General features: G+C 36.7%; 2 protein-coding genes across 10 annotated transcripts in view; one reads left to right on the top strand and one right to left on the bottom strand.

Moving 5' to 3' along the window:
- Positions 1-472: 472 nt before the first annotated feature.
- LOC107995753 (transcription initiation factor TFIID subunit 5) lies at positions 473-3,507 on the top strand. 2 transcript variants are annotated; one of them, XM_062082238.1, is made up of 11 exons: positions 473-653; positions 829-1,014; positions 1,093-1,295; positions 1,368-1,564; positions 1,634-1,838; positions 1,909-2,028; positions 2,096-2,241; positions 2,323-2,460; positions 2,535-2,728; positions 2,806-2,862; positions 2,951-3,507. In XM_062082238.1, exons 1-11 carry the CDS (start codon positions 591-593, stop codon positions 2,993-2,995), a joined length of 1,554 nt encoding a protein of 517 aa, XP_061938222.1. In that variant the 5' UTR covers positions 473-590; the 3' UTR covers positions 2,996-3,507. The 2 variants fall into 2 exon arrangements, with proteins under 2 accessions (XP_061938222.1, XP_016908902.1); XM_017053413.3 differs by having other exon boundaries at positions 474-653; positions 2,806-3,097; positions 3,194-3,507.
- Positions 3,508-4,486: 979 nt separating this feature from the next.
- LOC107995886 (uncharacterized) overlaps positions 4,487-11,539 on the bottom strand; it is a 33,425-nt gene continuing 26,372 nt past the window's right edge. For 7 of the 8 annotated variants that reach the window (XM_017053611.3, XM_017053614.3, XM_062082233.1 and 4 more), the window contains 9 exons: positions 11,210-11,316; positions 10,449-10,585; positions 9,753-9,953; positions 9,189-9,532; positions 8,754-8,973; positions 8,376-8,681; positions 7,625-8,218; positions 6,794-7,521; positions 4,487-6,696 (listed from right to left, as the gene is read on the bottom strand). In XM_017053611.3, coding sequence (XP_016909100.1) covers positions 6,321-6,696; positions 6,794-7,521; positions 7,625-8,218; positions 8,376-8,681; positions 8,754-8,973; positions 9,189-9,532; positions 9,753-9,953; positions 10,449-10,585; positions 11,210-11,316 — 3,013 coding nt within the window. In that variant the 3' untranslated portion in view covers positions 4,487-6,320. Of the gene's footprint in view, positions 6,697-6,793; positions 7,522-7,624; positions 8,219-8,375; positions 8,682-8,753; positions 8,974-9,188; positions 9,533-9,752; positions 9,954-10,246; positions 10,586-11,209; positions 11,317-11,539 lie in introns of those variants that run through there. The other variant, XM_017053616.3, reaches the window with a different exon arrangement.

Below are 11,539 nucleotides of genomic sequence, written 5' to 3'. Positions count from 1 at the left end.
AAAAACGTAATTCTTTCTTTATAAAATAAATAGCGTTCTTATTGGCTGGAATATCATGGTATCTTATTCATAAAGTAAGTAGCATTTTGATTGGCTGAAACCGTATAATTTCCGTATTATTCATTCAAAATTATGCAAAAATTAAATTATTATTATATAATATTTCAATTGTTATATAGTAGTATAAAAATATATTTATTAAAAATTTAATAAAAAATAAATTAAATTTAAAAAAATTTTAACATAAATCAGGAAATCAATTAATATTAAATTATAACATAAAAAGAATTTAAATAATTTTTAATTTTTAATTTTTTGATATTACTTTTTAAAAAATTGTTTTTATTTTAATTTACAATTTATAATGAACAAAGAATTTGCTAATTTTATAAAAGAAACTGTTACGTTATTTATACTATATATATAATCCGACAGTAGCGCCACGTATTTTAATTACAAGAAATTTCGGAATGATAAGTTGTACACACGCGCCTACGTGCGCGTTCGGACGGCGTAGTAACTGTGCGTTTCTTATGCGGTTTATTTGTTAACGAATATTTTGATTTATTGACAGAAAAACTCAGTTGAAAATGGAAAACGATAAAAGTACTATGCTTGCAGTTTTGCAGCTACTCAGGAAATATAATCTAAAGGTATTTCGAAGTGGATTTCATTATTAAAACTTTTCTAACCTTAAATATTAATATAAACATCAAAATTTTATTAAGAACCACTGAATATTTTTGTATTTTTTTTATATAATGTATAAAAATATATTATTATTATAATTTAATAAATGTATATTCATATATATTATATTCTATATAGGGAACGGAAGAACTCTTTAAAAAAGAAGCAAATCTAACAGATATCTCTCCAGATGAAACTCAGCAAACTGATTCTGAAGTGAACAGTGTTCTTTCTGCTTATAAAAGTGAAGGAGATCCTGCTCTTTATGAAAAAGCATATAGCGAACTAAAAAAATTTGTAGAAGGATCTTTAGATATATATAAGGTAAAATATTATAAATTAAATATATTCCATAAAAAATATATTAATATATAAAAAATTAAATCTATTGTTAAATAACAGCATGAATTGGGTACAATTTTATATCCAGTTTTGGTACATATGTATCTTGAATTAGTTTATAATAATCATTCTGAAGAAGCAAGAATATTATTGGAAAAATTTGGTGGAAATTTGGAAGAATATTATCAAAATGACTTGAAGAGATTATCTAATGTAACAAAACGTGAACAAATGGCTGGAAATGAATTAACTGATACTTTTAAGTAAATATTAATAAATTCAAATTAAATTCAAATTTATGTCAATTATATATCAATATGAAATATATTCTATAGGTCAAATCAGTTTATAATTAGAATGTCAAGGGATACTCTTTCTATATTGAAACGACATTTACAAGAAAAAAAACATAGTGTATTATTGAATATTATACAAGAGCATCTTTATTTTGATATGTATGAAGGAGTAGCTAGAAATAAACAACAAATAGATGCTACATCTGGTGCAGTAGTTGGTGAAGCAACAAGACAAGGTAATATATTTGAATAAATAAAAAATTTTCAATAAAAATATTTTTCTAAAATTATTGTTTTTATTTTAGACAATAAGGCCAAAGTTTATTATGGACTTTTAAAAGAACCAGACATTCAATGTATGCCTCCAACTGAAGAAGAGGAAGATGATACAGGTGGTGTAGATGGAGATAAACCAAAAAAGAAAAAAACCAAAAAAGATCCATTATTTTCAAAGAAAACTAAATCAGATCCAAATGCTCCACCTGTTGGAAGAATGCCTCTACCTAACTTGTAAGGAGATTTATTCATATATTTTTTTTATTATACATTTATAAACATAACAAAATCTGATGAAGTATAGGAAAGATGCAGATAAATTGGAAAAAGTAAAAGCATTGAGAGAAGCGTCGAAACGTGTTATACTTGGTCCTGATACATTACCATCTATATGCTTTTATACATTATTGAATGCAGTACATACGTAAGTTTATAAAATATAAAGATTAATTCAAAGTAAACAAATAATATATATATAATACAAAACTTAGTGTGACAGCAGCTGAAGTAGCAGAAGATTCAAGTTTACTGGCTATTGGATTCAGTGATTCTTGTATAAAGGTATGGAGCTTAGTTCCACAAAAATTAAGACTGATGAAGACAGGGGAACAATTACAAGATATAGACAGAGAAGCTGGTAATATCAATTTCTATTTAATTAAATCATAAAATATTTATTATATCGTGAATATTAAAATATGTTCATATCGCGACATAGACGATGTACTGGTAAGAATGATGGATGATCGTACAGCGGAAACGTCCAGATCATTATTCGGACATAATGGTCCTATATACAATTTATCATTCAGTCCAGATAGGAATCTTCTATTATCATCTTCAGAAGATAGTACAGGTAGATTTTAAAATATCATAATAATTATACATGATAATTATACTCAATGGCTATTATATTATGTTTTATTGCAGTAAGATTATGGTCTTTACATACATGGACATGTGTCGTATGTTACAAGGGTCATTTATTCCCCGTCTGGTGTGTAAGATTTTCACCTCATGGTTATTATTTTGCAACTTCTTCTCACGATAAAACCGCTCGACTTTGGGCAACTGATTCTCATCAACCGCTTCGTATATTTGCTGGCCACTACTCAGATGTAGATGTAAGTTTATATTCATAAATTTCAAATTTATGATAACTGATATAAATATAATAAGAAATTAATTTTTTTTTTTTTAGGTAGTGCAGTTTCATCCAAATTCAAACTACGTAGCAACCGGTTCCAGTGACATGACAGTAAGATTATGGGACTGCGTAACCGGCAGCCAAGTCAGATTAATGACAGGACACAAAGCTCCGATTTACTCCCTTGCTTTTTCCGCAGAAGGTCGATTTCTGGCGTCGGCCGGTGCAGATCATCGTGTTTTAGTTTGGGATTTAGCACATGGTCATCTTGTCGCAGCCTTATCGAGTCATTCTGGTACTATTCATTGTTTATCTTTTAGCAGAGATGGAAATATACTAGTTTCAGGTTAGTTATATTGGATTAATTTTTATTTATATTATGGAAGAAAAAAATTATATATCTTATTTGTTATTCTAGTTATCTAATCTATTATTTTTTTAGGTTCGTTAGATTGTACGATTAAATTATGGGATTTCACGAAACTTGCAGAAGAAATGAGTTTAGAAGATGTGAACGTATCGCACAATCCAGATGTAAAAACGAACGCAGAAACATATCTTCTTCGAACATTCGCGACGAAAAGCACTCCCGTATTGGCGTTGCATTTCTCACGAAGAAATTTACTCTTAGGTGTTGGAATGTTCGAATCAACATAGCAAACATAATAATGTTTAAACGAATTCTAATGAGATATGGTCTGGCATCCATTCATCATTGTTGTAAAATAAGAACGTTTGTTAATAAATTTTTTCACATTGATTATGCGATGTACCTGAATCATACCTAATGATTATATGATCGATTAATGTTCTAAAAGCTATATTTATATGTATATATATATACACGTTTAATCACAAAATTTATTTAGATATTGTACAGCTTTTTTTTCAAAATACAAGACATTAAAATATTCTGATATTTTCTCTTTTCTTGTTTTTTTTTTCGCTTTTCAGAACAAATCAATCTTATATAAATATATAAATAATAATCAATCAATTCGAAGATTTATGTTCATGAATAGAATAGGAAATTCGGTTGATGAATTTTAATTAACGACTAGAATATGGATGGACGTCTCTCAATGACCAATGGATTTCATATTCTATTTGCATATTTAAACGGAAATATTCAATTGCTCTTTATGTAAAATTCTATCACTGGTTCCTATTGTATTTTCATGAGATTTTAATATTCAAATTATTCACTAAAGAAAAACGAAAATTTACAAAATATTTTTATAATACAAAACATATAATTTTGAGAAAGAAAAAACGATTTCAAAAAATACTTTCAATAAATTCAAAGAAATTATTGCTAAGATAATCTTTAGTTAACCGGCATTGAACATTTCATTCGAAAGATATTTATAGTTGACCAACATCGCTTTTCAAAAGCACATCTTTTTAAAAATCTATTTGAATATTAAAATGAAGCAAATAGAAGTGAAGAAAACTAAACGTGCTCGTTAGTTTGAAGGTCGACGGAAAAAGGATTTGAATAATGAAATCGCAGCTTTTTCAAAAAATATGTTTCTTTCATTTCACTTATCTTGCTGAAATCGTTTCTATTCAACTATGATTATACTTTTTTTTAGATGCATTTGATGACTTTTATTTACGATATCATTTCATTGTAATTATTAATATTATACTTTTTTCACATATCAATGTAAAATTACAGGATTGATAGGAGAAGAGGAACGGAAACTGTTTTAACTCATGATAGAAATCCAGATCAAGTTCACGCGAGAAATTTATTTCCGATTGTTGATACGCTTACTTCTATCACAGCATACAGACGTAAGTTACGCGCTTTTACCATACGTGTGTGTATGTAGTATGTATTTAAGTAATGTCATTCCTTTCGTACATGTGTCCGTGTGTGCATACGTGAAATGATGTTTTTCTTTTTAAGTAGTTAACACTTTCGTAATAAGGTTACAATGTATGCGTTGTCAATCTCATATGTTGTTCACTTCTCTCTCCTTCACATTCGTTTAAACGATAATCAACTATACATCAAACTCTACGTCCCAGTCAAGCCTCGCGCATTGATATCAAACCTAGGTTACATGTGTCATTTAACTATATGTTATATCATCTTTGTAACGTACTTATGAAATTTGGATAGGTTAGGATCGCGATTAACGCAGGAGCATAGAGTTAGAACATCGACAACCGGATTATTTATAGTAGTGTCTGTCGAGATATTTATTTAATCTCGAAATAGGTCCTAAAGTGGCAGTTATAGAAGGCGTCGCTATGCTCTCGCGTTAATGGTCGTGATGGTTGCGTGCTTTTTTTTTTTTTTACAAAAAACGTTGGAATTTTTCGACGGATCGACGCAGATTACATCGATTTGATAAGATGGAACTGGAGGGTCGATGATAACGCATATGATTGATCTTGGTCGTGTAATTCCTTAGAATAAATTGCATATGAATATCGTCATTCAAACACGACAATTTATAAAATTATAGAATAAAATTGATTTTAAAAGTGAGAAATATCGATCGAAATAATCTGTTTCTTTTTTTTTTCTATTTTCTTTTTTTAGCTTTTTTTTTTGTATAGTTTTCATAAAGTATGATCATAAAGTTTTTTATGCTTTTTTTAAATTTCTTTTTCAATAAATCACAGTAGTTTCGTTTTCCACCGATGTTCACATGCGATTTATATGTATAGGATTTATTCAAGCGGATTTTATACTGGCCACTATTTTCAGTTCCCTCTTTTTCCCGCCAATTCAATTCTGCGTCGTTTCTCGTCGTGGACGTTTGTGACACTCATTTCCCAGCAACCGACTGTGATAAAAATTTTCTCTTTTTTTCTCGATGCAAATTACAGATTCCTACTTCGTTTTAAAAGCATATATTCATACGCATCAGCCATGCTCATTTTTTCTTCGTAGCTATAATCTTTCACGCTCTGTATGTTCTTTTTCATTTCTCTCTTTCTCTCTCTCTCTCTCTCTCTCTCTCTCTCTCTCTCTCTCTCTCTCTCTCTTTTTCATAATCACGCATTACTTTAACCTAAAAACGTGTGTTCCTAGTGCTACTGTGATACCACGGTTTTTCCATGGAAACCATATACACGATTTATTCGAGCAGCACGAATTTTTCATCGATTCGATCCATTCTTTGTCTATTATTTAATATGCTGTGAAATTCGAAACCTCAGCATTCCAATTTAACTTGAATTTAATAAAATCTAAAAGACGTCATCAAAAGTGATGTTTCTTCCTCTCGTCTAAAATTAAATATTAAATAGTTGAAGATAATAAGTTCAAGACAAAGCGTAGATCGTGCTCGGAACTTCGATACAACTCGGAATCCATTCTTTTGTTAAATGCCTTCAAATTGGTCTACGAGAATTTAGTACGATTATTGCGTATATGTTTTTCTCGCGCGTATGCGCTATCCAATGGGGAAATGTTCGATCAATTATTTCGTCGTTTGCTTCCATTTTTTCCGCGGGAGGGGAGGGGGATCAGAGGCCAGCGAGGTAGGCATATTTTAAAAATCCTGTAATATTCACACGGTGGTCTCGATATTGGCAATGGCGTATTGTCAACAAATACTGTCCTTCCCATAATTTTCCAAATACATTTCTTGTGGCGTGGCAAGATTATACCGTCCGCTTAAACGACTTCCGGTTAAACCATTGTTATGATGAGTGTGATTCACATGGAGATGGTTCACGTTCAAAACGACGTTCTTTTTTTTCTTTCGAGCTTTATGTCGATAGAGGCAGTACTTGAGGCAACCAGTAGCAAGCAACAGGATCAGAAATATACCTAAAGCACCAGCTCCTACGGCCACGTAGAGTAACGTTACACCGAAACGATACGAACAGTTGGTTTCTTCCTCGTCGAAACCGGAAGGACAATGACGGATCCCATCGCACCATAAAACAGAACTTATACACGCCTGAATTTCGGGGCATCTATAAAATAAATAAAATTATGTAACAAACATACGACACATTGTTTTTACATCTTTATATCTATTAATTACTCAAAAAGAACAGGGATCAATCTTACCGATAAGGACAATCCTCGTGAGGCAGTATCGTGAAGACATTAGGCCCAATGCTAGAACTGGGAGATCTTTTGGAAATAGCCATCCAAGTGACGGCATAAAATCCAGGCTCTCTTTGAAGGAATTCGACGACGAAGCTCCTCGAGTGTTGCGTCATGGCGACGGTAGCGTTAATGGCGCTATAGTTCCAACCACCGGAGAAAAAATCCACTGTTCTTGCAGTGTCGACACCTACCTCGGGACAAATTACACTACGATCCTTCGTGTTGGCCGCCGAATAAACGACAATTCTATTCAACGTCGTGCATTCCTCGACGTTATCCAACGTGATACTGTACCCAGCTGTTCTTAAATACAAATAATTAATTCGCGCGTCTTCGGGCTCTATCAACCAAGGTTCGTTCACACATTGGGTCGCGGTCAGATCTTCCGTGTTGGTTAGGATTTCTTCCACGGCGGCAACACCGGGAATTACTCGCGGTAACGGACTTCTGAGGGAAATTTCACCACTGGTCCCTCGTAACCGTCGCTCCTCGAGCTTCGTCGAGCAACCTTGCTCGCTCGTCTCCGCCCCCAGCGCAACGAAACGATACTCTCCCTCGAAGTAAAAGTCCCTATAATCCTGCGTGACGTTCATCAAGGAGACCATGAATCGGACCTCGACCACGTTGGACGTCAACGTTCTCAGGACGATCCTGTCGCTCACGTTCGAACACAGGCAATCTCGAATCTGAATGAGTAGCAACAATTTTATCGTTACTTAACGATTCATTTGTTCATTTATTTATTTATTTTCTATCTCATTTAATTATCCGTTCAAAAATCTATCATACCAATTCCACTCCCTGCCAAGGATACTCGGCAACGATCAACTCCGCGATGCCGAGCTTCGTGGAATCGCCTATGCGTCGATCGCAAGTCCATCGATTGACCAACGGATCCACGTACGAGGAACATCCTTTATCCCCGAACGAGGCTCTGCTTATCGACAGTTCTATCCTGTGGTCCGGCTCGGCCTCGAAACGATATACACAGCTAACGTTCTGCGCACCGCCACGGCCATAAAAGAATACACTTTTCGGCGACGCGAATTTCCCTGCTTTGGCAGGGGGTGAGAGCAGAGTGGAGGAGGACGAAGAGGAGGATAAGGAGGACGTGGAAGACGTGGATGAGGTTGACGAGGAGCCGTGGAACACGTGGTTACAAGAAACCGCCTCGTGCACGAACTCGTATCGCAGTACAAAGCTTATCGGATAAAGTGCACTTCCTTGGCGCAGTATGTGCTCCAGGGTGAGGTCTCTGCCGCTCGAAACGTAGCTCTCGGCGAGGCTGCAAGGCCTCGCGTGACGACTTCCGTTCCGTAACAAGCTGTGATCGCAGAGACGCGGTGTGTCGTCTTTACAGAACTGGCCCATCAGGGTAATATTCTGAAAATTAAAACGCACCTTATTTAGAAGCCTCGCTTGCAGCTTATTTATTTGTCTCTCTTATTTTTTTTTTAATAACCCTGTTTTATATCTTCAGAAGAGTTCTTTTTTTAGGTTACAGAACAGAAGGGCTGGGCGTTCCAAAGGTGTACCGTACCTTACGTATAGGAATTAATTTATCTAGCGTGCGATCGCCGTCCCAAATGAAAAGTTTCGCGTTGCAGTCGGAAGCAACGTCGATACTCGCGGCGGCATCGGCACTGGCAGCATAATACTTGACAAAAGACAACCAAACGATCTCGTTCGGTTTCCCTTGGAAATGATATCGACAAGTTGTGTTCGGTGGCAGGGAATGTTTCGGATTTTCCAAGATGCCCGAAGAACTTTCGTCGCTGGATATATAAAAGTCACAATTGTTGTTCTCCTTGACGAAGCTACGAGATTTCTCGTCCACGAACAATACCTTTTAAATAAATGAAAGAATGAAAAGATTTTCACTATTATTATTAATATAATTATTAATACGCAATATTACCTGAACCTCGAGCTCGAAACCGGGCAAAAACGACAAAGGAACGGGATGAAAGGGATTGTCGTAAGGCGACGTGTGAAACTCGAGAAGCATAGTGTTGTGACTGCTCACTATATCTGGCACCGCGTCACCTCCACAAAGTCGTACCAGCACCTTATCGGAGGTTGAGCCGCCGTCGTACACCGTCAAGTAATCTTGCACAACGTTGCATTGATCCCAAACTCTGCGCATGTAAAACAATCCGAATTAATTAATTCGATCTTAAATCTTCTTTTAAAAAATTGATTGTTATCTTTTTTAAAACTTTGTCGCAGTAATATACTATATATAGGGTGACAAAAAAAGAAGAGTCGAAAAGTCGATTAATTATAACTTTCGTAGCATTTTTTCCTCTCTCTCTCTCCTTCACGTCTTAGAAAGACGTCGCGATAAAGCTACCTTAATATCCTTTGGCTGCCATCGTACTTGACGACCTGGTCTTTGATGTGTATCTTGTGGCTGTTCCGCTGACTCACTGCGAGCAACGCCCGATGACCTGGCGGCGCACGATTTTGCTCCACGCGGTAATAGCAAGTGACGTTTCTCGGATAAACACCCGGGTAATTCGGCGATTGGAGCCGGCAGGCTCGCGTGTCGCACTTGGTGAGAACACGATCGCAATACGTGCCGTTCACCAATTCTCCCCGCCACGTGGACATGCTGCTGTTCCCGTACCTCAGGTGCGCCTCGCTCCGTCTCAGAAACTTGTACGACAGCTTGAAGTCGAAATTATAACCGCTACCCTGTTAACGATTAAACGGCGTTTAGTAGAAATGATAATAATGTAAAAATGTAAACGCGGTTGTATTTCAAAAATTCCTTCTCTCTTCTGTATTAAGGTGTATCAAGTGTTTATGGATTTATTAAAAACAAACTTCTCAGGAAAAAGTTTACTTACAAAAGTTCTTTCTTTCTGTATAAACTGTGTAATTAATTATTGAACGGGGAGAATTGGCTTCGTACCTGCTCGGCCAGACGGAGCAAATACAAAGTTAAGTTGATGGAAGGTGTTTCGCTGTAATACACGGTGTAACCCCACGCGCTTCCGCACCATTGGCCTCCGGTCGCTGGACGACCCCTCTCCCGTATACTCATGTAGCCATCCGGGCATCCTTCGGACGTGAAGGACAAAAATCTACCCACGGTGAAGGTGTCGAACGTCAACTGCAATTTCACGGATTTCAATTCTCTCCTTTGCAATGCTAATCAAAGTCGAATTAATTTTGTACACGGAGGAAAGTCACAAGCGTCCAATCGTTTCTCTCTTCGTTCTTTGATCAAAGCGCATTTGAAAGAAAGAAAAGACGGGTAGTAAACGGTCGAATTAAATCATCGAGCCGAGTCTGAAATGGATCGAGAGAGGAGAAAAGAAGCGTGAGGACGTAGGAAGGAAAGAGGAGGAGGAGGAGGAAGAAGAAGAAACGAAGATGATTAAACGAAAGCGAAACAAAACTTACGAAAATAATTTTCGAGAGACAATCTGTTTTTTTTTTCTTTTCTCTTTTCCCTTTAAACACCACTCGCTAGGAGTGGGAGAAAAAAAATTATTGTCCGCAACTACTGTCTGCCTCGTGACAGTCCCCTTCCACTGGCGCGACGTCGAGTCAGCGCTTTATTTTTCTACTCGCGCGCTCACGTATCCCTCTCTTCCCTTCCCACCTGAACTAGGTCTCCCAGATCGGAGCCGGCGGCAGTGAAGTTGAGATGGCACAAGAATGGCAGTCGATCCTCCCTCGGCCGGCGGACTTCCACCCTGTACGTCCGACCGACGTCTCCGTACAACGTTCTGTTGCACGCTGCAATGCACGAAAATAAAATGATCCATCTCTCTCTCTCTCTCTCTCTCTCTCTCTCTCTCTCTCTCTCTCTCTCTCTCTCTCTCTCTCTCTCTCTCTCTCTCTCTCTCTCTCTCTCTCTCTCTCTCTCTCTCTCTCTCTCTCTCTCTCTCTCTCTCTCTCTCTCTCTCTCTCTCTCTCTCTCTCTCTCTCTCTCTCTCTCTCTCTCTCTCTCTGTGTGTGTGTGTGTGTGTGTGTGTGTGTGTGTGTGTGTGTGTGTGTGTGTGTGTGTGTGTGTGTGTGTGTGTGTGTGTGTGTGTGTGTGTGTGTGTGTGTGTGTGTGTGTGTTGTCCCCTTCTTTTCAACTTGATCCGAGACGCTCGAGATTATTTCATGAAGGAAAGTTTAAAGTTTAAAGTTTTTTTTCCGAGCTTCGAATGGAATCGAACATCGATGTGCCTTTGTTAAATAAATTTTCGCGGCGAGGAAGATTGGAAACGAGAATTCAAATTGCGCTATACATTTATCGTGAAATGAATTTTGGGTGAACTCTTGGGCGCCTCGAAATTGGATATAAGTGGTGGATTTGACCGGTAATCGATATGAATTTTAATTGAATTAAAATTTCGAGGGAAATAAACTCACGGGTGCAATATTTCGGCTCGTCGGTGTTGTCGCCGCAATCATCTTCGCCGTCGCAGTATTTGTCCTGGGCGACGCAGTTTCCGGTCCCGCATAGGTACTCGGATGGCCTGCAAATGGAATGCAAATAAAACAATATGATTCAAATTTATCCTTTCCTTATATGTATGTATATATATATATATATATGGATACGATTCAATGTACGTCGCGATTTTGAATGTTTAATCCTATTTTTGCAACAGCCGTGAAAGGAGAGCGAGGTAAGAAAATATCGATCTCGAGCGCAAACAGATTCGAGGCTGGCGGACGATTTTTCAATTTATCCTCGTG

Source organism: Apis cerana, linkage group LG11 (genome assembly GCF_029169275.1).
Source record: "Apis cerana isolate GH-2021 linkage group LG11, AcerK_1.0, whole genome shotgun sequence".
NCBI lineage: Eukaryota > Metazoa > Arthropoda > Insecta > Hymenoptera > Apidae > Apis > Apis cerana.
Note: the sequence above shows the minus strand (reverse complement) of the source record. Positions and strands in the feature narration are given on the sequence as shown.

Excerpts from the sequence above, each read along its gene's own strand:
- LOC107995753 (XM_017053413.3), top strand. The coding sequence starts at position 591 with ATGGAAAACGATAAAAGTACTATGCTTGCAGTTTTGCAGCTACTCAGG. Across the intron at positions 1,015-1,092 it reads GATCTTTAGATATATATAAG|CATGAATTGGGTACAATTTT; the intron begins GTAAAATATTAT and ends GTTAAATAACAG. Across the intron at positions 2,242-2,322 it reads AGATATAGACAGAGAAGCTG|ACGATGTACTGGTAAGAATG; the intron begins GTAATATCAATT and ends ATCGCGACATAG.